General features: G+C 37.1%; 1 protein-coding gene across 1 annotated transcript; it reads right to left on the reverse strand.

The window, feature by feature from the left end:
• Positions 1-12,299: 12,299 nt before the first annotated feature.
• Positions 12,300-26,735, reverse strand: ddx19b (DEAD-box helicase 19b). Its single transcript, XM_073825589.1, has 12 exons — positions 26,505-26,735; positions 26,037-26,091; positions 25,884-25,931; positions 25,639-25,774; positions 24,601-24,693; positions 21,013-21,115; positions 20,803-20,917; positions 20,422-20,599; positions 17,107-17,344; positions 16,848-17,010; positions 16,554-16,745; positions 12,300-14,197 (listed from the first exon to the last, which is right to left on the reverse strand). The coding sequence occupies exons 1-12, from the start codon at positions 26,559-26,561 to the stop codon at positions 14,136-14,138; spliced, it is 1,440 nt and encodes a 479-aa protein (XP_073681690.1). The 5' UTR covers positions 26,562-26,735; the 3' UTR covers positions 12,300-14,135.
• Between the last annotated feature and the right edge of the window lie 610 nt (positions 26,736-27,345).

Raw genomic sequence — 27,345 nt, forward strand, 5'->3', positions numbered from 1 at the left:
AACACACAGATGGTACGACACTAAAAAGTCCTTTCTACAAAGAAAGCAAAATGACTGACATCAATACACTTTTATACAAATACGATATCAAAATTACAAGACATTCCTTACTCACAGTTGAGCGTAAACTCAAGAGTTCTCAACAACGGACTTGAAAGAGCCGACAGGTAGCGCGAGTTCACCACAATGGCAATGGTTTCCCTCTACCAAACAAACTACTTACTCTATGGTAGCTGAGCTTATATCTTTGATTACCTCAAGGCCATAGCGCCCTCAAGCTGCTCCTAGAGGCATTACAGGCAACCCTTAGACAAACCCATAAAAGATGAACAAAAATAACAGTGCAAAATACAACAAAACAACCCGTAACGTTTTTTTTCCTGTTACATACCCCTCCCTTCGACATCAAAATTTGACACATGGCAAATTTTTAAGTTTTGTGTATGGTAACTGTCAATCTGAGTAGGATCAGACAACATTGACACCTTGTAATTAACTGGACCAAGCTTTTTGACCACTTTAGCTGGCCCTCGCCATTTTGGAGAAATTTTTGCCATGAAACCATCATCTGCACGAGATAAAGGATGAGTGCGCACCCAAACTATATCACCTTCCTGGAAGTCTTGAGTTCTTCTCTTGAGGTCGTAATACTTTTTCTGTTTAGTTTGTGCCTTCTCAACATTTTCTCTGACAGACTCGTATAGCAGTTTCTGGCGATCGATGATACTGTAGCTTGGTTCATCTGGCTCTGGTGGATTCTGTAGAGCTCTTTGTAGTGGTCCTTTCAATTGACGTCCAAGGGCTACTTCAGCTGGTGAGAATCCTGTGCTTTCATGCCATGCTGTATTCAAAGCAAATCTGAACTCATGGATCCATTGATCCCAAGTACGATGATTATTGCCAACATATGATGCAATCATGGTTTTTAGGTTACGATTTATGCGTTCAGTCAAGTTTGATTGTGGATGATAAGCAGTGGTGAGCTTTTGGATTACTTGCCACTGTTTGCAGACTTGATCCAAGATGTTTGAGGTGAACTGAGTGCCTCTATCTGAAACAATGAATGCAGGGGTTCCCCATCTTGTAAATATCTCTTCGATGAGAATTCGAACGATAGTAGTAGCCTTGGCAGCCCTCATGGGGAAGACCTCTACCCATTTGGAGAAATAGTCTACAACCACAAGAAGATATTCATTTTGTCGGGTACTACGTGGAAATGGTCCCATAATATCCATACCAAGCATGTGTCCGGGCTCAAGAACGGGCACGTTTTGAAGACCTCCTGCTGGTTTCAAATTTGTGGGCTTATGTTGCTGGCATTGTTCACACTGTTTGCAATGTTGCCATATATCGGTACGCATGGATGGCCAATAAGCAAATTCTAGAAGTCTCATTAGAGTTTTAAATCTGCCTAAATGTCCACTGAGAGGGTTGTCATGGGCATAAATTAAGAAAACTTCCTTTAAACTAGCAGGTACCACAATCTGACATCTTTGACCTCCTTTGGGGACAGGAACACTCCTGAACAAAATATCATTTTTGAGTACATAGTGAGTTCTCATACGATCAGTGGTATTTTGACCTTTGGCTTTTACTATAAGTTCCTGACACTCTGTGTCTTTCTTCTGCTCAACAGCAATCTGAGATAAGTCCATTGGTAACTCACAAGTGATTGGAGCAGAAATAGGTTTTGCTGGAGTGTGCATCAGAATTGCAGTGGGTTCAGCAGAATATCTCCGTGACAGAACATCAGGTACCACATTGCACTGGCCTTTTCTGTAGCGAACTGTAAAGTGGTAGCCTTGAAGTCTGATAGTCCATCTTTCTAGTCTTGATGAAGGCTTTGGGTGTTGGAAAAGCCAAACTAAAGAAGCATGATCAGTAACTACCTCAAATGCTCGACCTTCAAGATAGTGGTGCCATTTTTCCACAGCCCAGACTACAGCGAGGCATTCCTTCTCTGATGCAGAATATGATTTTTCAGCACCTCTCAACAATCTGGATGCGTAAGCAATCACTTTCTCTTGTCCATCTCTCTCCTGTGTCAGCACAGCTCCTAAACCAACATCGCTAGCGTCGGTTTGCACTTTAAAAGGCAATTCAAAATTTGGTGTAATTAAAACAGGGGCTTTGGTCAGATCATCTTTAATGACTTCAAATGATCTCTGACACTCGTCTATCCACATCCATTTAGCTCCTTTTTTCTTTAGTGCATGTAAGGGTGCTGCTTTAGTGGAAAAATCTGAAATGAAACGGTGATACCAAGCTGCAAGGCCTAGGAACCGTTGTAATTCTTTTAGGGAAGTTGGGGTTGGAAATGACTTGATCGCATCTACCTTGTCAGAATCCACTTTGACTCCTTCAGCAGTAATTGTGTGGCCTAAGTAGTCCAATGATGAACAGATGAATTTGCATTTCTTGAGATTAAGCGTGAGACCGGCGGTGTGCAGACTGGTGAATACTTGGTTAAGATGTTGCAGGTGTGTTTGGATGTCTGGTGAATACACAATGATGTCATCTATGTACACCATACAACACTTGTTTTTGTAGTCTCTAAGAACTTGTTCCATCAAACGCTGAAAAGAAGCAGCTGCGTTTTTGAGACCAAAGGGAAGACACAAAAATTCATACAACCCTGACGCGGTGATGAACGCGGTCTTCTCCACACTTGCAGAATCCATCTCTACCTGCCAGTAGCCGCTCTTCAAATCCAAAGTGCTAAACACTTTGGCTCCTTGCAACGAATCCAGTATATCAGTAATCTGGGGCATTGGATAAGCATCAAGGTGAGTTTTAGAATTGAGACCACGGTAATCAATGCACAACCGAGATCCTCCATCCTTTTTATCCACTACCACAACAGGTGAGGCCCATGGAGATGTGGAAGGTCTAATGATTTTTTGTTGAAGTAGTTCCTTGATCTGTTCTTCAATAAAATCATTCTTGACTCTTGAAACCCGGTAAGGTCTCTTCCTTAAGGGAAGTTCATCAATTGTTTTAATTTCATGTTTGATGCAGTTTGTACGTCCTAGCTTGTGAGTGCAAACTGATGGCCAATCATACATGAAAGATTTTAACTGATTCTTTACCTTGCATGAGGCATGAGAATTTTCAACCGCTTGATCGATGAGCTTCAAGTCTTCCTCATTGAAGATTAACTCCACACCACCTTGTGCAGCATAAAACTGGACGGCAGCATTCTTGTGAAGTTCATTATACCGAATAGGGTGACTGGTGTTGGTATCAGGTAAGTGAACACGTGAAGAATTAAAATCAATAGTTACTTTGGCTTCCTTTAGAAAATCCAGCCCTAAGATTACAGGAACAGCCAAGTCTTCATCACTCATCACATAAAATGTGACAACAAGCTTCACTCCATATATCTCACACTCCCAGAGCACTTTTCCCTGTGTTCGCTGGCTCTGACCATTAGCAAGCATAAAAGTTTGGGAACTTTTGATCAGATGCTCACTGTCCCTTCTCAACCTCTGCCAAACCTTTTCTTGCAGTAAGGATAAGGTGCTTCCTGTGTCAATTACAGCATTAAAATAAGTGTGATTTAAAATTATTGGAGCTTGCAGTACATTGTTACATTGAGAGTCAGTCGCTGGATCAATGAGCAGAAGTTGGTTTTGCTGGCCTCTTCCACCAGAAGATTTCTTCTTCTGTTCCTCATCTTTCCCTTGATTCCATCTCCTTTTATTTTCAACCCAATCCTTTTCTATTTGAGTGCCAAGACGGACCAGATCATCGACAGTCTTCACTGTTCCCCTTAACAGCGAGGCCAGGCGAGGGTTGCAATTTCTTAAAGTCGCTTGAACAATCTCAATTTCAGCCATCTCAGGATTATTCTTCAAGCACAACGCTCTGTAATTAAAAGCAAAGTCTCTAATGCTCTCCTGAACACCTTGACGATAACTTGCTAATTTCTGAGCAGCAACTTCTTTGTGATCTTCATTTAAGAATGAAAAGAGAAACTTTTCTTTGAAAGAACACCAATCTCTAATGTTCTGCTTCTCCGCTCTCCACCAACTCTTAGCAGTACCTTTTAGACTCACAGATAATGATGCCAACAACTCTTCAGGATACAGAGGTCTCAGCTCATTATATTCTTCAAATCGATCAATAAAATCAATTGGGTCTTCTGAATCAAGGTTACTGAAAGTAGGCAGTTCAAGTTTAACTGAAGGGTTAGAAGATGAAGATAGATACGTTACTTGCTTTGTGCTATTCTGAGTAACTGGGTCGATCTTGGATGAAGTTTGGGACATCCTATGAGTAGTAGAAGTACTGGAGTGCACAGGGGTAGACATGAGAGGTTTGAAAGTTTTAAATTTTTGCTCTAGCTGTTTGTCCCGTCGCTTTAAACAATCCACAATACTTTGGCTTAAGTCGTCAATTTTAGAATGAAACAGCTGTTTAACACGGTCCACCTCTCTTTGCAAACAATAGTTGATTTTGTCTTCACATGCTTTCAACCTTGCAGTCATTACATCTGTGGTAACTAGCTCACTGACACGATGCTCGAGATCAGCAAGATGCTCCTCAATGCTACACATACGCTGGCCAGCTTCTTCATTTCCAGGCTGCAGTCTATCTTCATGAAACTCAAGTGGTGGAGGGGGCAATGGCAAGTCATCTGGTCTAAAACCATGATCAGGTATCTGACCAGTGGAAATATCTCTGCCTTCTCTCTCTTCTTCCGAGTCTAAATATAACTCACTAAAGGTATCAATGAGGTTAGTTACTGGGTCTCTCCGTTGAATAAAGGCTTCAACTGAGAAATCAGGTGCACACTCTTCCATTGCAGATGGTTTCTTTTTTTGTTCTTTTTTAAATATTTGTTTGTGAAGATTAATCAGTACAGTCAAAATTTATAATTAAGGGACACAGAGAAATAAATCTATAGTTCTCCGTCAAGTTCAAATAAGTCCCTGTTCGGGCGCCAATCTGTAACACCGCTCTCTTTTTAGGATGTTACTCTGAGGGGTTCAACAGATTTTTGACTTGTACTGATATAAATCACACCTCACAAAACAAATGCTCTTTAAACCCAATTTAATTTCCTCACAAGTGCTCATAACATACCACAAAAAACAAGTTCATGAATAAACTCTTAGCAATTTCAACAGTCTTTGTCTCTTAAATGAGTCAATGAAAGGATGAGAACTTATCGCTTTGATGTCCAGTCTTTGAGATGAAATGCCAAAGATGAAGTATTGAGAGATTCACTTCCAAAAGAAATTTGAGAGCGACGCAATGCAATTATCCACAATACGAGACAAGACCATGATCAACAGAGTTCGGCGAGTCATCTTCAGCGCTGCGTTGGTTAAAAGTGCCATAACTTTGTAACCTGCGTGAACCACACATGATTTCCTATTCCCTTCGTATCCAAATCTCGTTCGTATAAAGAACACACAGATGGTACGACACTAAAAAGTCCTTTCTACAAAGAAAGCAAAATGACTGACATCAATACACTTTTATACAAATACGATATCAAAATTACAAGACATTCCTTACTCACAGTTGAGCGTAAACTCAAGAGTTCTCAACAACGGACTTGAAAGAGCCGACAGGTAGCGCGAGTTCACCACAATGGCAATGGTTTCCCTCTACCAAACAAACTACTTACTCTATGGTAGCTGAGCTTATATCTTTGATTACCTCAAGGCCATAGCGCCCTCAAGCTGCTCCTAGAGGCATTACAGGCAACCCTTAGACAAACCCATAAAAGATGAACAAAAATAACAGTGCAAAATACAACAAAACAACCCGTAACGTTTTTTTTCCTGTTACAATATATTTAATCCCGTTTTATTAACCGATGTCTTTGCTGCCGACCTTCGATGATCCAATTCATCCATACTAATAAGCAAAAATGACTCAAGATAATCTAACATTTGTTTTACTTTTTTTTTATTGCTGAAGAGTTGACATTTGTCTTCTGTGGTCTACTGTACAGACGTCAATTTACTTTTTTCTAAGGCTTTTGGTGTATAAAGGCTTTTACATTTGACAAAAATAGAACTTTTTATATTAAAAACAAACAAGCAAGCCCTGCCCAGATTTAAGAAGTGACGCAAAAGTAACGTAACGCATTACTTTCCATAAAAAGTAACTAAGTAACGTAATTAGTTACTTTTTTAGGCAGTAACTCAATATTGTAATGCATTACTTTTAAAAGTAACTTTCCCCAACACTGCTCATGATATATATGTAAATTCACCACAAGTTTTAGACTTCCTACTTAATGTGAACTATGGGCCATTCTACAGAATTGGTGTAAAGTGCTGTCCCACAACCGGAAAACACATTTAAAAAGCACATTTAAAAAGTATTCAAATCTTAGATGTTGACTAAGATCCTGTTTATCTATTGAAACGCAGAATAATATTGTAAATATCAGTCAGCTTAATATAGAAGTGGGCGCTATGGCAAAAATATCATATCACAGTTTTATCACGATTCTTTGTTCATGTTGGTTTTACGATTTTATAAGTTGTCTGAGCCGTACAGACAAACCAATTTTCCTGTTTTAAAACCAAAGCTTTTGTAGGTAACAAAATATAAAATAAAAAGAATGGCAGGTGTTTAGGCCAAAGTGGCTGAAGACAAAAAATCTTTGTCATTGTTTTATCTTTGTTATTCAAATATACGTTACAAATACACACAAACAAATTAGCATACATAAAATACATGAATTATACATTGACTCTTATTAAAGTTCTTCAGTCAAGAGCAGTGAGTGATTTTTCTTTGTTTTGTTTTATTAGCGTACCATCACCCAAAAATTACAATTCTGTCATCATTTACTCACTCCATTTTTTTTTTAAGCATAAAACATGTTGAGCATAACTTATTTTGAAAACCAAACAGTTGCTGGTCCCCAGTTACTTCCATAGTATTTTATTTATTTTTTCCCACTATCAAAGTGCTACTGTTATCCACATTCTTCAAAATATCTTCTTTTGTGTTCAGCACAAAAAAAAATTAAAAGAGATCTGGGACAACATGTGAGTGACAGTTTTTGGGTGAACTGTCTCTTTAATGACAATCGGCAGCATGTTTAGTTCTGTCACTTTAAGAGCTGCATGCATCTAATATACAGGCGCGCATTCGCTGTTTACTTTCACTTTAGACGTAACCAACTGTGTTTATATGTAATCCTTGCGTGTTTTCAACAGTATTAGTGAATCAGACACGAAAGAGAGCTTAGTCCAGTAATCAGGTGCAGTTTGACAGACTTTTAGCGCACGCTTCAGGTTTACGCGCTCATGAAACGCATGTCAGAATAGCGCTCGGACTAAATAACGATATTATTATAGGCTTTAAAGCACATGAAAGTAATGCACGAATTAGTGCAGTGTCCCATGAGTGAATGTGTGTCGTCTTGTACAGTATATTGAGGCGGAGGCACACTGTAGCACGATAATACCATATTTATTCAAGAGTGGATCAAAAATCGTCATATCGCACACACCCCTAGCTTAATATATATATATTTATAAAAGCATCGTTTATTGGGTATTTTCAATTGGGAGGTGGCTGTCCTGAACCCTAACCCCTAATTGTCACTACGAAAATAGTCACAACCGAAACATGTCATCATTGTTTCAGTATGTGACGAAAGGGAACACATAATACTTTGTTTTGCCGAAATAATCCACATTTTAGTACAGTTTACATGTTTAGTATTTTAGTATGTGGGTTAAAATTCTGTAATGTGATGTGGTCCCTATCGAAAACGTGCTGTCACGACCAAAACATGGGATGTTTTGTCAAAAATAAAGTATGCTGAATTATCAACTAAGCTGTTATGATAGTGTTTGATTCAGTGTATATTCAAACTAATGAATCCTTAAGGCGAGACACTGCAGGTGAATAGAGTAATTAACTTACCAAGTTAAAAAAAAAATGTTTTCTAAAATGCTAAGTTTAAATATGCAAATGAGGCATTATTTAATTAAAGATGCACTAATTTTCATACATTTCTAGTGCAAAAATCTAAACACTGGATGAAGTCAGTTTCAAAATTCTAGTTTAATATCTTGACATATTAGAGTCAAATGTTTTGGGTATCTCATTTCATTGTGCCATAATTTAGAAAAAAGCTTAAAACAGACAGGAAACACTTTTTTTTTTAACCTTTTTTGATTAAATAAAATGTATAAAATTAAGCAAATTATATATAAACAAATCACTCTGGAAAAACCTTCAGGATATAGACAGGAATAAAAATGTCAATTTTGGTGTGTGTAAGTGCGACAGAAGTGGAGATTTATGGCTCAGTGTAGGAGAAAAAACTCATTTTGGGAAAACAGCCTTTAAAAATATGTATTGTAATTGAAATCAAATATTGACACAAATAGATAAAGTGCTATAAAAAGAAACACTAAACAGTGTATTTTGGGTGTTTTCTTTCCACTAGTCTGACAAACACTTTATGAAACACCAGAATCTCAAACTTGACAGGTGCCTGCAGTGTCTCTCTTTAACTTTGAAATCAGTAAGATCAGCTTTTTACCTTTTACAAAGAAAAATTGACTTAAAAATACAACAAATATCATAAATTACACTTGAAATATTGGTGAAATTCTAAGTCTCAATGAAAACTGTTTAAAAAAATATAAGGAAGATGTAAGCAAAATCTTAATAGTTTAACATAACCCTTCTTATTAAATGATATATTATTGTGTTTCGGTGGTGACAAATTTGGGGACAAATATTCCAAAACTTTCTAAAAAATAAAATATGAGTATTAACTGCACAATTACTTGAAATGTGTACCTTTGTTTATTATACAATTTTTCATACATACAAAAAAAAGACGTTTTCAACTCTGACTTTGAACCAATTCTGTAGAATGGCCCATATATGACCAGAGCACACTGCACAGAATAACATATCCTAGAATACAATGTGTGCACAGTATGCTCAATAGAATATTTCATCCACAACATTCGGCATTTTTCAAGTGGTATTAAATATGATTTATATATTTTTCCTTACAGATCTTGGGGCTTGTATGCTGGCTGAACAGTAATATAATTATATAAATGATCATAAACTACTAAGAAACTAACTTATGCTCACCAAGGCTGCATTTATCTGATCAAAAATACACTAAAACAGTAATATTGTGAAATATTATTTAAATTTATAATAACTGTTCTTTGTGAATACATTTTAAAATATCCCATAGTTTCCTGTGATTCAATTTGAATTTTCAGCATCATTACTCCAGTCCTCAGTGAAATCATTCCAATATGCTGATAATCAACACAGAAAACAGTTGTGCATCTTTTTTTTTTTTTTTTGTGGAAACCATAATATTTTATTATTCAAAATACAGTTACAATTATTTATTTGATTATTTATTCACCAAGGACAATTTAAATTGATCAAAAGTGACAGTAAAGACATTTATAATGTTGCAAAAGATGTTGTTTTGAACTTTCTATTCAACAGAGAATCCAAAAACATTTTGAAGCAGAAAAAAGTGTTTAATATTGATAAGAACCAATAATCATAACAGAGCAGCAAATCAGCATTTAAGTATGATTTCTGTAGGATCATGTGACACTGAAGACTGGAGTAATGATGCTAAAAATTCAGCTTTGCATCACAGGAATAAATTACATTTTAAAATGTATTCACATAGAAAACAGTTGTTTTAAATTAACATAATATTTCTCAATATTACTATCACAGCAGCCTTGGTGAGCAGAAGAGGCTTGATTCAAACATGAACCCATTAAAACTCATTGTAATCTTCCTTTTGTACGTATTTTCTATTTGTTATCTATGTTTTATTTCTCAATGACATGCAAGGAAACAACCAAATAAAGGATTTCAAGACCAAAAAAAGATGTTCTTCGATTTTTATACATAATAAATCTGTTTATGAATAAAGATTGATCTTCCCTGCTGAAAAAAAAAAAAATCATCCAGCCTGGCCTTAGTTGGTCATCAGGCTGGTTTTAGAGGGTTTTGGGCCACTTTCTAAGCTGGTCGGGCTGGGAGATTAGCTGGAATAACCAACTAAAACCAGCTCTTTCCAGCTTAGACCAGCTAAGACTATTAGACAAGCTGGGAGACCAGTTAAAACCAGCTCTTTCCAGCTTAGACCAGCCAACCATCTTAGGCTGGTTTTAGCTGGTCATCCAGCCTGGTCTTAGCTGGTCAGCAGGCTGGTTTTAGAGGGTTTTTGGCCACTTTCTTAGTTGGTCTGACTGGGAGACCAGCTGGAACAACCAGCCAAAACCAGCTCTTTCCAGCGCAGACCAGCATGACCAGCCTAGACAGGGTGGGAGATCAGCTAAAACCAGCTCTTTCCAGCTTAGACCAGCCAACCATCTTAGGTTGGTTTTAGCTGGTCTTAGCCTGGTCATAGCTGGCCAGCAGGCTGGTTTTAGAGGGTTTTTGGCCATTTTCCTAGTTTGTCAGACTGGGAGACCAGCTGGAACAACCAGCCAAAACCAGCCTGACCAGCCTTGAGACCAGCTAAAACCAGCTCTTTCCAGCTCAGACCAGCCTAGACAGGCTGGGAGACAAGCTAAAACCAGCTCTTTCCTGCTTAGACCAGCCAACCATCTTAGGCTGGTTTTAACTGGTCATCCAGCCTGGTCTTAGCTGGTCAGCAGGCTGGTTTTAGAGGGTTTTTGGCCACTTTCTTAGTTGGTCTGACTGGGAGATCAGCTGGAACAACAAGCCAAAACCAGCCTTGAGACCAGCTAAAACCAGCTCTTTCCAGCTCAGACCAGCCTAGACAGGGTGGGAGATCAGCTAAAACCAGCTCTTTCCAGCTTAGACCAGCCAACCATCTTAGGTTGGTTTTAGCTGGTCTTAGCCTGGTCATAGCTGGCCAGCAGGCTGGTTTTAGAGGGTTTTTGGCCATTTTCCTAGTTTGTCAGACTGGGAGACCAGCTGGAACAACCAGCCAAAACCAGCCTGACCAGCCTTGAGACCAGCTAAAACCAGCTCTTTCCAGCTCAGACCAGCCTAGACAGGCTGGGAGACAAGCTAAAACCAGCTCTTTCCTGCTTAGACCAGCCAACCATCTTAGGCTGGTTTTAACTGGTCATCCAGCCTGGTCTTAGCTGGTCAGCAGGCTGGTTTTAGAGGGTTTTTGGCCACTTTCTTAGTTGGTCTGACTGGGAGATCAGCTGGAACAACAAGCCAAAACCAGCCTTGAGACCAGCTAAAACCAGCTCTTTCCAGCTCAGACCAGCCTAGACAGGGTGGGAGATCAGCTAAAACCAGCTCTTTCCAGCTTAGACCAGCCAACCATCTTAGGTTGGTTTTAGCTGGTCTTAGCCTGGTCATAGCTGGCCAGCAGGCTGGTTTTAGAGGGTTTTTGGCCATTTTCCTAGTTTGTCAGACTGGGAGACCAGCTGGAACAACCAGCCAAAACCAGCCTGACCAGCCTTGAGACCAGCTAAAACCAGCTCTTTCCAGCTCAGACCAGCCTAGACAGGCTGGGAGACAAGCTAAAACCAGCTCTTTCCTGCTTAGACCAGCCAACCATCTTAGGCTGGTTTTAACTGGTCATCCAGCCTGGTCTTAGCTGGTCAGCAGGCTGGTTTTAGAGGGTTTTTGGCCATTTTCCTAGTTTGTCAGACTGGGAGACCAGCTGGAACAACCAGCCAAAACCAGCCTGACCAGCCTTGAGACCAGCTAAAACCAGCTCTTTCCAGCTCAGACCAGCCTAGACAGGGTGGGAGATCAGCTAAAACCAGCTCATTCCAGCCAACCATCTTAGGCTGGTTTTAGGCTGGTCATCCAGCCTGGTCTTAGCAGGCTGGTTTTAGAGGGGTTTTGACCACTTCCTTAGCTGGTCTGGTTGGGAAAGCAGCTGGAACAACCAGCTAAAATCAACTACTTCCATCTTAAACCAACCAATCATCCAATCATCTTAGGCTGGTTTTAGTTTTTTTTTTTTCAGCAGGGTGTTGAAAGCAGTTATTTTGAGTTTGATGCCAAACGTTCTTCTCCTATTGAAATTTGACATTGAAGGTGTAAATACAACATACAAATACAATTTTTGAGAAAAAAAAAAAAAAGCTGGGAAAAATAAATGCAGAACATTGACATGACTATATGCATGAAACCATTCTGAAAAATTTGGGCACAAATGGGTTAAGAATCTTTGACCGGTTGCGTGATATGGGTCGTGTATGGCATTCATTTTTTTTAATGGCATTAAAAAGGATTCAATTAGATTTGGTGATACCTGCAGAAAACCTGTTGAAGCAATTAAATAAAAAAATAAAATAAAAAAAGTTAGTCAAAGATACTTTGAGTTGTAGTTTTATTCTAGCACACACCATTCAGACATCAATATCAGCACAAACGCAGCAGACCTGAGAGGTGCTGGATTTGTTAAACAGTTTTATCAAGATCCGCCGCAAGCATTCCTCATCCTGTAACATCCAGACAGTCACCGATCCGCTCCGAACACACACAGAGTCTGTTGTCACAGAGCACTTTCAAAGAGATACATACTTTTTTGTCTTCAACATTCAGTTGAGGTGAAACACGGAAATGATTCATAATTTCAAAAGGCTGATTTGTCAGCAGTAAATGCATGTTTGTTAAAAAATAAAAATGATGTTACAAAAAACATCTTCGAGGTGAACGTGACAAACCTCAAGCATTATGGGTATTTCAGTCACATACTTTAAAAACATAAAAATGCAATGATTATGCAGGAATGTGTTTGATAATAGACAAGTCCATTTATTATCTGATGCGACACCAGATCAAGTGTTGGTTTCTAGACAGACCTTTAGTTGAATAGATTTTCACATAACTTTTGTTTGCAAGAAAAAATGGCAAAAAAATAAAACCCTCTATTTAATATCATTATAACAGCTATGATTGACAGCTTCAACCAAACTGAGAAAACGAACAAGGCATCAGGAGATATTTAATCGATTCAGTATTTCTTTATCAAAAAAAAAAAAAAAAGTCTTCTCTTCAAAGATGCGACTGACACAGTTTACCCCGACCTCACAACAACGCACACGCCAATGAATAAAATATACGTCTATAATGCATATATAATGGAGCGGAGTGCAGTGTCGGTTGGTTAAAGTAAAACATCCCATAATATAAAATAATGATTTGCTATGGCTACCCTGAAGAATACAGTGAGATTGTAGAGGATGCGTTCGCATCTGCCTTTTGCATTTTTAAGGCGGCTGCAAATGGGAATGTGGCACAGCCTTCTGTGGTAACAAATTCAGTTGCATTGTGGATTTAAACCTGATCATTTACAACTCAACGCAGTCTGTTACTGGGAACACAAATAATGCTTCCGCTCTTCTGCATCTGCTTTCTTTACACTGCATCTGTCAAATATAGCAACAATTCACTCTTTGTACTTATTAAATCTCTATGACAATATTTGTACATGATGAATAGATACGTTTGCGTTTTTCCATGTTAAATACTGGCGAACCCAATGGAGGCACTAATCTTTGGCTTTTGCATAATTTCATACCAATAAAAGGACTTTGGCAATGGTTTGTTTTGAATCGATCGCCAATAACTGCCAGCATCCCTTCTGTAGTAATGTCATGAGGTATCGAGTATTATTAATGTAGAACACAATAACAGCAACCTCTCATCAGCTTAAATAAACCCTGCATTTTGACTCTCACAAAAATCAAACGTAGCTGCACCCAGATTTCATACAAACAAATAAACGAGACTGAAGCGTAGCAGTCGTGATAGAAAACTCACAAAAATCTTGTAAGCAATTATTTCCTTGGTTTGGAGTCCCATGTTAGAAATCAATATAACAGTCAATGTAATTTTTTCCACACACTTGTGTGTGAAGGCAGGCTGTTAAAAGTCAATTTAAAAGGTTCATGATGCAATTCTTGATATTGAAAGGCATGTTCCTCATGCCACCATCCCGCTGCTGCAGCATTCTCGCACACGTGACGTTAAGACTACACATTCACAATTTATTAAGAAGTACAAAGAGTGAAATGCGATTAAACAAAACCTATAAAAACAGCATCTGAGATAAAACTGCTCCACATGTAAACATCCTCTCTGGCACAGCTCTCAATTAAAATGTCGCGCGAGCACAGTCCTGTTAGAAGAACCAAGACGGACGCTCAGTTGGCGATTTTCTCGATTTCATCCAAATCGTCCGTGTCCAGCCTCTCGATTTTCTTATCTGTAATAGGAAACAGATCACTGAATTAACACACATTCACAACCATGAAAACAAGGCGATGAGTGCAAGTGAAATAACGGAATTATGTCAATCGGCAGCGTCTGTGAAACAATGGTCAAAGAAAAAAAAATGGACACTCAAAGAAAGAAATTTGTTCATTATAAGCATTATATTAATAATAGGGATGTAATATTAAAATTTCACAATACATTAACGCAATATTAAAAAAAGATTTTAAAGTGAATAATGCTATATTTGTGATATACTGTCTAAATTACATTGACACTGGGGTTTTAGGAAGCCAAATTTTTGACTTTTACGATTTTATACGATCGATGCCAAAAATTATTAGGATAAGATCATGTTTCGTTAAGATATTTTGTAAATTTCCTACCATAAATATATCAAAACTTAATTTATGATTAGTAATATGCATTGCTAAGAACTTCATTTGGACAAATTTAAAGATGATTTTCTCAATATTTTGATTTTTCCAGTTTCCAGATTTTCAAATAGTTGTATCTCAGCCAATATTGTCCTATCCTAACAAACCATACATCACATGAAAGCAGAATAAATAAGCTTTCCACTGATGTATAAATCTCAATTTAAAAAATAAATAAATAAAAAAGTACCCTTATGACTGGTTTTGTGGTCCAGGGTCACATGTTATTTTGCTTTAGACTACAGTAGGGAAATTACATTACTTCCTAATTTCTACACTTGAAAGAGACATTTTGAATTTGGACTGCTGTAATGTTACCCATTTAAACCAGTAGCTGTCAGCAATTCAAACTGCACTTTTAAGCTTTTATTTTGACAGAAAGAGCAGTAGAGCTTTAATTTTGAAAAACAGGCTTACAAAAATACGTCTCACTACAAATCTAATAAAATACTGTAATCATCTGCTGCAAAAAAAAGCATAACTGGCAGCTGTTGTGTTCCCCAACATGCACTAAACATGTTGACTGCATTCACTGTAAACAGAGCCGTTCTGAGTTGCGGAAAACACCAGATCACGAGCTGATTGCCTAAACAACTTAGACTTGATGAAGGGATATTCTGCTGTCAGTTTTGGTTTATTTAACATACTGTGCCAAAGAATAATGGCCCAAAACACAACTTTAAAGACGTTTTATGTTAGAATATTTAAAAAATGTATATAATCATGACCACAATAATATTGTGATGGTTTTGCGATCACAATACCCCAATATTGATATCGTTACATCCCCAATTAATAACATTCAGTTCCAATGTTCTGCTGAGATTATACAGTAACGAGGCCTTTAAACTGAACTCAGACGAAATCCTAACCAATTATAAAAATTTGGTTTCATCACACCCAAGCATAATCTTCATTGACTTTCTCTCAAAACTCAAACATGCACACATTGCATGTCACACACGGCAAGATGTTAAAATTATCATTAAGAGGAATCACCTCACATCATCTCAATGCAGAAGCAGGTATAAACAAAACCAATATATTGTCTGCACTTAAGTGAAAAATTAAAAGTGAGATTTAACTGCGAATTTTATTATCCATTAACTAGGGATGCACAGAATCTTTTCGACTGACCAATGCGGGTTCGAATCCCCTACTGATGAACTTTTTTTCCCTCCCTTTTCAAATCTCATACCATATCAGAAGGGAAGTTGTAAATAAAAGTATTGGTTAGGGTAGGTGTAGGGAGGGCTTATTGTCCCAATTCAAACTATAATTTAATTACTGCATACTGTTTTAACGTACTACAATACTGAGGTGCAGATAATTGCATCTATTTGCAATAGGTATTATAAATATCAGAAAATACTGGCATTTCAAGTGTAAATAGCCGTTTTAAAAAACATTGTGCGACTAAATTGGCGAGGCTAAATTGTGACCCTGAACCACAAAAGCGCTCATAAGGGTCACTTTTATTGAGATGCATACATCATACATTATCTGAACACTGAATAAATAATCTCTCCATTTGGCTGAGATGCAACTATTTGAAAATCTCGAACCTGAGCATGCAAAAAAAACAAAACTAAATATTAAGAAAAATCGCCTTTAAAGTTGTCCAAATAAAGTTCTTAGCATTGCATATTACTAATCATAAATTAAGTTTTGATACATGGTAGGAAATTTACAAAATGTCTTCATAGAACACAAAAGATAAATCATTAATTTCCCCCCATACAATGCATTTTTGCTATTGCCAAATATATACCTGCGCTACTTATGACAGGTTTAGTGGTTTATGGTCACAACTGTTTCCTAATAAATCACCAGAATGTCACAGACTCTGGTGATGGAGCTCAATCCAGGACATTGGTTTGTTTGTTTAAGGGAAACAAGGGTTGAACTTACTGAAGTGCTCCTGGATGCGGTTGAGGATGTTCATGCTGAATTTACTGTCCACCATGTTGATCGCCAGCCCCCTCTTGCCGAATCGCCCAGTACGCCCGATTCTGTGCAGATACGTCTCGTTGTCAGGATTGCCATCCTTGTCCACCGGCAGATCGAAGTTGATAACCACTGAAACTTGTTCCACATCGATACCTTGCAGAACAAACGAAACCATTTGGAGAAAGAGCACTGGGTCAAATCTGCTTATCCCAAACTAAGGATGAGCTTGTAGCTAAAACAACAGAGCCAACAGACCTCTAGCGCAGACGTTAGTGGTAACGAGAACTTTCTCTTTGCCGTCACGAAACCGTTCGATGACCGCTGCCCTCTGTTCCACCTGCATCTCTCCGCTGAGCAGCGCCACCTGGTGGCCTTCCCTGGACAGCTCTCCTGCCAGCCAGCCGGCCGTTTTCCTAGTCTGTGATGGCAAACCACAGGGTTACATTCGGACGCATCCATGTAGTTACGCCACTTCTTTCAGTGGCTCAATATCAGCGAACAGTACTGTACTCACGTGGCAGAAGATCATGGCCTGTGCGATAGTAATGGCTCCGTAGATGTTGCACAAAGCCTGGAATTTCTCCTCCTTGCTGTTGCAGATGACGTAGTACTGCTTGATGGTGTCAAGAGTCTCCTCCTCACGCTTCAGTTTAATGATGTTGGGGTCAGGAACGATCCTCTTCGCAAAGTTCCACACGGTTTCCTCAAATGTGGCAGAGAACAGCAGCATCTGACAAGTTTTAGGAAGCATCCTGTAAAAACACAAAAACAACTGGTTGAAATACTTTTAATTCTGCAACTCAAAAAGGCAAATTTCATACCTAATGCTCTGCAATGAACTGATGGAAAATTTATATATCCAGGGTTCCTATGTGGTTTGGAACAGTATGGGAAAATATTTGTGTTCCCAGACTTTTGCCTCCATTTAGTCTTTTATAATAGAAAATTAGCGAAGAAAATGAAACAAAAGCACGCACATCAGTCTCAAAAGGGTGCTCGACTAAAAAGCAACAAGTATTAAATAAGATATAAAGTCGGCAACACCTAAGCTCCAAAAATATCAAATATATTTATTTATAAAACAACTTTCGCATAGCATGTGTGACGTTTCGAGCACACAGGCTCTTCATCAGTAATAGAAACATAATAGAAAATAGAATTTAGTAGAAAATTAAGAATTTAATGAAAATTTATTGTACAAAAACCAAGGTTCCATGTCAGCGGTTTAGTGATTGTTAAATACGACTGAATGAATTCAAGGTGCACTTTTTCATTATGCAAAATGCAGGTTATAAGCGTTTTGGGTTTCTTCTCACTATATTCTTAGCATCGTATTACACAGCCTCAAGGACCTTTGCAAAAATAAAATCTATATAGACATGTGCAGACGAGAAATACAGGACAATGCACACTGATCCACTTATTGTGCCATCAGCCCCTTTTGCAGTGTGGTTTCTTAGTCGACAGACTGTTAAAAGAGACCTAAGGCCTTGAAATATGGCACACTGCCCTAACAAAAGCCATAAACAGTTTTTTTCTTTTTTTTACAGTAACAGTCTTTTTTTTTATAGACCCTCGAACATGCCAAACATTGATATTTTTTCTCTGCAGCCACAGAGCAGAGGATATGTTAAATTGGACATCAGGCCTTAATATTAAAGATATTACCATAAAAAAAAAAATAATTCTAAGCAAATAAATTTATGTTAATTAATGCACATCCATGCTCTTGTTTTATTTATAGTAAAATGGCAGTGATGCACAAAGAAAATGGGTTATATAAAACTAGAAATTGTAATAAGCATGCAAAAAAAATTCCCGAGCGCATAGTTTGAAGTCTGTGTGCATGTAAATATCTGTATTCATTTTATGTCTGTATTAATTTATTTTTTGTTATTTTAGGGCTTTGTATGTTGTCATTTTTAGAAAAATAAAACCCTGAGGGGAAAAAAAAAAAAAAAAAAAAAAAAAATTACAGATGACTCACATACACACATACATATACATATACATATATATATATATATATATATATACACACACACACATATACACATGGTCTGGAAAAATTCACTGAGAGTTTTAGAAATTTGAGTCTGGAAAAGTATGGAATTTTGAAATGGAAAGTGTGTACGAACCCTGTATATAATACAGCAACATCCTGATAAAAACCTCAATTTATTAAATATTTACAATGGGGTCCCAAAAGTCAAAATTGACTGGTGAAATAGAAACAGAACTAATTTAAATATTACAATTTGAGTAAAATGTTAAAAAGGAATTTAAAACATTTTTAGAGTTAGACTTTAGAGTATTTGAAGGCTCTATGATTTCTATGAAGAAAAAAACATGGATGGACTCAGAATCCAATCAAATTAAATTTGCAGTATAGCAAATGTCACAAATCGACAAATTTGGGATGATAAAGAAGGGCTGTACACTTAATTAGGAGTCTTCAATTGCAGGTTTTTGGAGTAGGGATGGTTTAATACCATCATTTGGGCTTCGGTATGACACCAGAATGTAACACCCTCAGTATCAATACCAAAACGATACCATGGGTGACAAATAACCAGCCTCAAAAGAAAAGTAAATTGAAATTTAAACAAGTAATGTTATCACACTAAACAAGTATTAGTTAATTTATCATTTATAACTAATTAGTGACCTAGATTAGTAAGTGCTGTAATACTGTTAGGTTAGCTTTAATGAATTTTGACTGCTAGAATAACACTTTACAGTAAAGCAATCTTTGCTAAAGTATTCAAAATCATGTTTTCATCTCCATTTCCAATTGTTTTCAAATATTAGACTCAGAGGTAATAAATAAATATAAATCTCTCTCTCGCTCGCTCTCTCGGCTGCTTCATATTAGTGGTTGGCGCCATGGCAGAAACATTCCCTTCATATTATTGACACTAAAATATAGCAAAACTCTTGCTTCATTTAAATTCAATTAATATTTGATTGTTTAAAATGCAAGTGCAAATATTACGTGATCAAACCTATACTGGTTCTAGCATGTCACTATTGAGCTTTCGTGTTTACTCCGCGTCACATCTTGCGTTGATCAGTTGTGAGTAAAAGTTAATTAAATCTGAATTTATGAATGATACACTCACTTGTCGATCTCTAAATTTGCATTAAAGATCAGAATGAGCAAGTGACAAATGTTTGGCAAGATATGATCTGTTTCCTCCACATAATTTATAGCAATGCTTGCATACAGGTGCAGTAAGGTCAGCTTGTTCCCTTTTATCTTCAGTTTTGTATGCAAAATAATGCCGTATTACGCTTTTACTGTTGTCTTTATTTACTAGCTCAGAGCACGTTGATGGAGTTTCATCTGTTTGATAATCCATCACCTCGTTCTGTTGTCACCTTACCCCTTTTCGCAGCATTTTGTGAAGCAACTTCAGAACAGCAGTGTGTAAAATACAGAATGGTTCAAAATGATAGTATCGAACCATTTAAAATAAAATCTATATCCCATCTTTCCAGTAACAGTATACCATGCATCCCTATTTTGGAGTTGAAGTTAATGAAATACTCTGACTCCATTTACATAATTTACATGAAAATTTCTCTGATACAATGAAAATTTAATTTCAAAATGAACTAAAATGTTACATTTTGTGGAAAAGTTATCAACTTGTTAATGTTTGAGGTACTCACAGGTGCTCACACCGCTTTAGATAAATCGTATAAAGCTATTAAAATAAAACTAAAAGATTTCAAAAGGCCCCAGTATTTGATGCACTCATAATAAAGTAGATGGATGTTCAATGTGGTCTTGGACTCTTATCAAACTATGAGAGAAATCGTGTACCTCTGGATTCGAATGCTCTGGTCTTGATGGCCCTGTGTGGCGATCATGACATCAGCTTCATCCAGAACAAACACCTTGATCTTCTTGGGGTCGATGAATCTCAGTTTCTGGCACCAATCCAAAACAGTTCCAGGAGTACCAATCACGATCTGTTCCTGTAATTTTGTTCCCCGCTCCACTGGAACAACAACACACATGACTCAATCACACCGGCCAATATTAACTATTACAATCCTGTCTAATAAACATGTAGTCATCCTTTGGTAGTGATATCATAGGGTCAACCGTTAAAAATCTGAAAGCCAAGAAATTCTGCAGTAGTGGAACATATTCCAGATATTGCTATTAGAGAACCCTAACTCCTAAAACAAAAGCACTTACATTTGTTTCCTCTGATGGCATACACTAGTTGGACTTCAGGGTAGAATTTGCCCATCTGCTCGATGACCTTACCCGTCTGTAGGGCGAGCTCGTATGTGGGGGACACGCACAGACACTGGGACAGAGAGTCAGAGTGACATTAATGCTAAAACAGCTGATTTATTTCCATGCATTATGCATTACATTTACTGAATCTGATGCATTTCATACCTGAGGCCATTTGTTTTCAGGGTCCACGTGACTTAACATGGCCAGCACAAAGGCAGCCGTTTTACCCGTGCCCGACTGAGACTGAGCGATGAGATTCTGTGGACTGGATGGGAAAAGATGTTAAATTTTGCTCAGCGATCAACAATGTCACATTTTTTTCCTGCATAATTGAAAAAAAAAAAAAAAAAAAAGTTCAACAGTCTGAATATGAAATGCTTTAATAAGAAAAGACACCTAACATGCTTGATGTTAAAAGTAGGGATGCACCAACCAAATAAGCAGAAAGGCCGAATAAATTATAGCGAACAATGACGAGACGCAATCAAATAGAGGTGTGCACTAATGCAGCACACATGTGGTCAAGTGTGGAAGCATTTAAAACTGTCAGAGGAGGACTCAAATCATTCCAAGCACCGACAGCGAGAGACTGTTTAGAAGCGCATCGCATGTCTTCATGAGAAGAGAAAGGTTACTGTATGATGACTAAAATCCATTAGTAAATAAACTACAGAACGTTCTGTTGTCTAATACACACACACCAATTGTATTTATTCTGACAGCGCTGCACGAGCTCCTTAGACAGGGTTCAAAGTCCAAAGCGTGAGGAAAATCTGCTTGATGAGAAATATTAATAAATCTGCTGCTGTCAGCAAAAAGTAGGATTGAGGTCTTCTTGTGGGTTTCCGCCAAAATAAACGTCAACATTCATAAATGTTAGTATTGTCATTTTACTGTTGTTCTGTAAAATAAAATTAAAAAGGCCAAATATAATTCCAACAATCATTCCTCCTTTGCTCAGCAAGGCTGCATTTATTTATACATTACAAACACATGCCTGATTCAAAAAGGGGGTCTTAAAAATGGCCAAAGAATATTTTACTAACTTATTAATTTTAAGTTAAATTGCGCTTTGTTGGTAGCCTATAATGTCTACTAGAATGTTCAGTGTTAAGTAAATATTTTTAAATTGTTGTTTTGTAATAGATTTTTTTTTTTTTTGAAAAGCAAGACAAAAATTGTAAAAAGCACATTTTGGCTATTTCATTTATGCAATGGTGGAAATAGTGATTACTGTGTTTGGTAATCGGCCTTCTGCCTAGTGTTGTTTTTGGCGGCCGGTTTTAATTTTAGTTTTAGTCTAGTCTTTGTGTGAAGCTGTCATTTTAGTTATTACTTTTAGTCATGTTCATACTCTTTTTAGTCTAGTCAAGTTTTAGTCGACTAAAAGTCTGAGCATTTTAGTCTTATTTTAGTCAGAATTATCCATGACTATTTGTCTAATTTTAGTCAATGAAAATGGCATTTTAGTCTCTTTTTTCTTAAGTTTATTTACAGATTAATTAATTTATACCTTGTGTAAGTACAATTACATTTAAAATTGACTTTATTTATTTTTTTCTTATGGTTTTCGTAGCTTAACCTCTTAAACTCTGCGGACCCGCCGGATTAATTAATTTATACCTTGTGTAAGTACAATTACATTTAAAATTGACTTTTTTTTTATTTATTTTTTTCTTATGGTTTTCGTAGCTTAATATAAAAGTTGATTTATTTTATAAAAACTGTCCAAAAATCGCTTGGACATCGCTTGGACATGTTTTTTCACCTTTGACCACAAGGTGTCATCAGTGTGCAACGTGTTGAAAAGCTTTGAGTAATGTACCTTTTTACGATACAGTTGAGGGGAAAGCGTCTGTGCTTCAAAAAGCTTCATTTTCCCATCACTACTAAAAAGTGCAAATAAAATGTGTGTCGTTTCTTCTTTGTCTCCCCCGGCTGGCTGACCGGCCATCGGTCCCTTCATCTTTGTCAGACTTAACTTTGTTTGTAGTCGTCTTCTAGATAATGCCGCGAGCGTGTCTTGAGGGAGTGAGGTCTCCTGCGTCTGCACGGTTTAGGCTAGAAGGGATACAGCTCTGGCTACTGGGCATGCGCACATCAATCTAACGTTATAACATTTAGTTTCATCTAGTTTTTGTCAACGAAAAGAGACATTTTAGCATAGTTTTTATTTTGTAAACCACATTTAGTCTCGTTTTTATTCGTCAACAATATTGCATTATACATTTAATTATAGTCATCGTCACATGACCAGCATTTACGTTTAGTCTCGTCTCGTTTTCGTCACGTGATAAAGGTTCGTTGATAACGATATTTAGCCATAATTTGTGTTGACGAAAGCAACACTACTTCTGCCCAGTGTTTAATTTTGTTCGGCTTCAGCCAAGAATTTTCATTTCGGTGCATCCCTAGTTAAAAGCATAAGCCATGAAAAGGAACTCAATGCTGTGAACACATGACTGGCAGAGAGTCAAATGACGCGTGTAGAAAGACACTTGTGCTTGAAAGGTCAAATACACACAAAGTTGTCAAAATGCCCATCCTGGCGCGAGTATTTGCATAAACAACTGGGGGAAAATCTTGACGCGTATCCATGTATTAAATCCTTGCATTAGGTCATACAGTAACTTTATATACACGTCTCTTGTCATTAATGTTATTTATAAAAAAAAAAAAAAAAAGGCCAATTACTAAACCTGCCTGGGAAATAAAAAGTATTTATTTCAGGACTTTCAGCTGTTTTTCTATTTTTTAAATAGCAACAGAACTTTATTGTAATAAAGGTGTAGTAAATTGTAATTTGTAATAAAATAAATTGTTTTGAAGAGTTGTCAGAATTTGATGAAAACAATTTCTGTTAGACCTAAATGTTAAATATGTTGTAACTTGAATTAGCTCACTTCTAGAACAAATTTACAGATAATTTACTCACCACCTTTGTCATACAAGATGTTCATGTCTTTAATCAAAAATAAAGAAATTATGTTTTTTGAGGAAAACATTCTAGGAATGTTCTCCATATAGTGGACTTCTATGGTGCCCCGAGTTTGAACTTCCAAAAAGCAGTTTAAATGCAACTTCAAAGGACTCTGAACAATCCCAGCCAAGGAAGAATGGTCTTATCTAGCGAAACAATTGGTTATTTAAAAAAAATAAAAACACTACTAAACTTAACCTCAAATGCTCATCTTGTCTAGTTCTGTGATGTGCATGCCTACTGTGTGCACTCCGGTTCAAGACAGGTAGGGTATACTGAAAAACCCCCGCTGCAGAGGTACCGACCCTTTCCAAAAAAAAAATTATAAGTTGGTGAAAAGAAAATGACATACCTAACTGTCATGAACTGAACTGTCACACAGAGCTAGACAAGATGAGCATTAGTGGTTAAAAAGAAGTGTATAAATTGTAATTTTTTCACTAGGTGCATTTTGGAACAGGGGCACCATAGAAGTCCACTATATGGAGAAAAATCCAGAAATATTCCTCAAAAAAAAAAAAAAAAAAAAAAAAAAAAACACACACTTTACAATTGAAGAAAGAAAGACATGAACATCTTGGATGACAACAGGTGAGTAAATTATCTGTAAATGTTTGTTCTGGAAGTGAACCAATTTTGTACTTAAATAACATTGTAAACTTTCCACAAATTTCTGCAAATGACAGACAAAAACATAATATATATTGTGAAACTCTGCTGGGACTGTATTAAGTTGGATTTAAATAGGGAAACAGTTTAAATTAACTTACGGTTCTGCGAGCATCATGGGCAAAGCAGTCTCCTGGATTTTGGAAGGCCTGTTAAAACCCATGGCATACACCCCTTGAAGTAGCTGAGGTTTCCTGTCAAAAAAAAAAAAAGCAAGAAGAAAACACTCAAAAAAAGTAAACTACAGATAAATGACATGCATAATTTGACAAACACACAACCTATGGATATAGGAGTAGACTTGTGCTAATTTAGAAAATGCATACACTTGGGCTGAGCGGTATGACGGTATATATCGTTACCGCGGAATGAAATGTGCACCGTAAAATAATTTATTCCGTGTAAATAATGTAAATAAGTGGGCGTGGCCAACTCACGTGCAGCACGCGCGAGGCTGAGACCGGTCAAACCGATGAATGAAAGACTGAAGGATACGCTGGGAGGTTGTAAAAACATGGAAAAGGAGACAGGAACAGACGAGGAGGGCTCAAAAGAAAATCCTGAGCAGGAGGAGGAACTCGTCATTAAAAGAGGTGCAACATCTGTTGTGTGGACTTGTTTTCAATATTTATCCAAGAATTGTAATTGTTCATATTTTGTATTTTTGAAGGAAAAAACAGTTTGATACTTCCTTAAAGTGTTTACATATTTATGTTCATATTTAAGTTTTCTTTTCCTGTTATTTACTTGAGATATTTTATATCTGTGAGATGTTACTTGAGAAAAGTTTACAATAATAAGTCCTGTCCACATCAAGCTGTGAAATGTGACAGAGTGGAATTGTTGTTCATTTAAAGTCATGTTTTGTTTACTATCTTTATAAGGTTAAAAATAAAATACAAAATCATCAAATAAGATCAAGTTCTTTTCTTAAATATTCAAGCTTATTATATAAAGCCCTTTTGTACATTTTCTGGAATAACTACCTATATAAAAAAAACTATACAGTGAAAGATATTGTTACCGTGAAACAATTTTGGTCATACCGCCCAGCCCTAGCATACACCATAATTAAATGATCATGTTAGTCTGATCCCTGTTAAAGCTGTACTACCATCGGAAAGGGAAAACAAACTCACAATCGCAGCTCTTCAAAGGACTTGACGGAGTACAGCGGAGAGCTGGGATCCCTCTGAAGGACTTCAACTTGATTGGTCGTGTTCACTAGATTACTGCGGATCAGTTTATTCAGTAGTGACTGTGCTGCCTTGTCATCTGCAATTCAGATCAGTTTTAGTCAACTCTCATTCCAATAATATACACATGATACTCATAAACCAGACGAAAACAGACTCTTATGTGACCATTCCGCTCTAAATATCACCTTTATCATCCTCCTCGGTCTTCTCTCCCTCTCCTTCTGTTTTTGCCCCTTATTAATAAAAGGAAAATAGAAAACAATACCAACATCAATCATTATAAAACTACACAGCAGCAAAACTACTAACTTACAAGAGACATTTCTTCTAGTTCTTACCATTCGCTTCAGCTTTTGGCTTGTCGTCTTTCTCATTTATTTGCAAGCTGCCTATCTGTAAAACAAAGGGAAAATCAGGATTGTGGCAAGTTGACTCAAATATAAGCCACCAGAGACTCTCTCTTTGTTTACAAGCCATTTAGTAAGTTATAGCATTTCTAAAAGACTGCTTTGAAATATACACTCTATAACTGGTCGACGTATTAAATACAGGTTACAGAAAAGCCAAAAGTAAACCAAAATATCAGTACAGTAAAACTACTCGAAGATTACACTGCATTATTTAAATTATAATTAGCAAACAATGTTAGCTTTACTGCGACACAACAACTTTAAAGATGTACGTTACGGTGACAAATCTAACACGACTTTTGAAAGACTAAGTGAGTTGTTTCAGTTCGTAAAATGTTTGATTCAGTTCTTCAGTTTGCTATAATTGATTTGTTTCAGTTTGAGGATTAAACTCACCGACTCCGCCGCGGCTTCTTGTTCATCGACAGCCTGGGCCCACGAATCCGATGACATGTTCTTGATTGTAAATAAAACGTTTGTCCTTAAAAACGGGAGTCGATGACTTAACAGTGGACTGTTAAATCTAACCGAGCATAAAACCTTTATAAAACTCAACGAAAAACACTCGAATGCAACAAATTCATACAATGGCGTGTGTCGGTCCTCGCTTCTTATGGGGTGCGATACTCACACCTCCGGCCGGAAACAGACTCGCGCGTGTTTGGTTCCTCTTAAACGTTCCGCTGTATGTCTTCAAAACGAAAGGCTTTTCATGAACACTTAACACCCAATGACAGTGCAACATTTCTACTGAGCTTAGCACAGTGTATTGTGCAAAATGCAAATTCATATTTGTACATTTAAGGGATGAGTTTCTGTGGACATTACTATTTGTAATATTAAAATGCCTTGTTTTTTCACATACAGTGCCTTGCGAAAGTATTCATCATTTTTTTTGTACATTTTGTTATGTTGCAGCCTTACGTTAAAATGCTTTAAATTACTTTTTTCCCCACATCAATCTACATCTCATACACCATAATGACAAAGCACAAAACAGGTTTGTAACAACTTAGCGAATTTATTAGAAATAAAAAACTGAAAAGATACCTTTGCATAAGTATTCATACCCTTTTCTGGGTATAACTCAAAATTTAGTTCAGGAGCATTCATATTGCTTCTAGATGTTACCAGGGCTCTCAAGTTTTGGAAAAAGTTTGGAGTGAGATTTTGAATCTCAAATATTTGCAGCAGCGGCCCCTCGGCCCCACGCAATTCTCTCCAGTTTTTGGTAAAA

This window comes from Garra rufa, chromosome 20 (genome assembly GCF_049309525.1).
Source record: "Garra rufa chromosome 20, GarRuf1.0, whole genome shotgun sequence".
NCBI lineage: Eukaryota > Metazoa > Chordata > Actinopteri > Cypriniformes > Cyprinidae > Garra > Garra rufa.

What these genes read in the sequence shown, in the direction of transcription:
- ddx19b (XM_073825589.1), bottom strand. Translation starts at nt 26,561, where the DNA reads ATGTCATCGGATTCGTGGGCCCAGGCTGTCGATGAACAAGAAGCCGCG. An exon ending in TCCTTTGAAGAGCTGCGATT is followed by an intron (nt 24,694 to 25,638) that starts GTGAGTTTGTTT and finishes TTTTTTTGACAG; the next exon opens with GAAACCTCAGCTACTTCAAG. An exon ending in CCCATGATGCTCGCAGAACC is followed by an intron (nt 21,116 to 24,600) that starts GTAAGTTAATTT and finishes TTTCCCATCCAG; the next exon opens with TCCACAGAATCTCATCGCTC.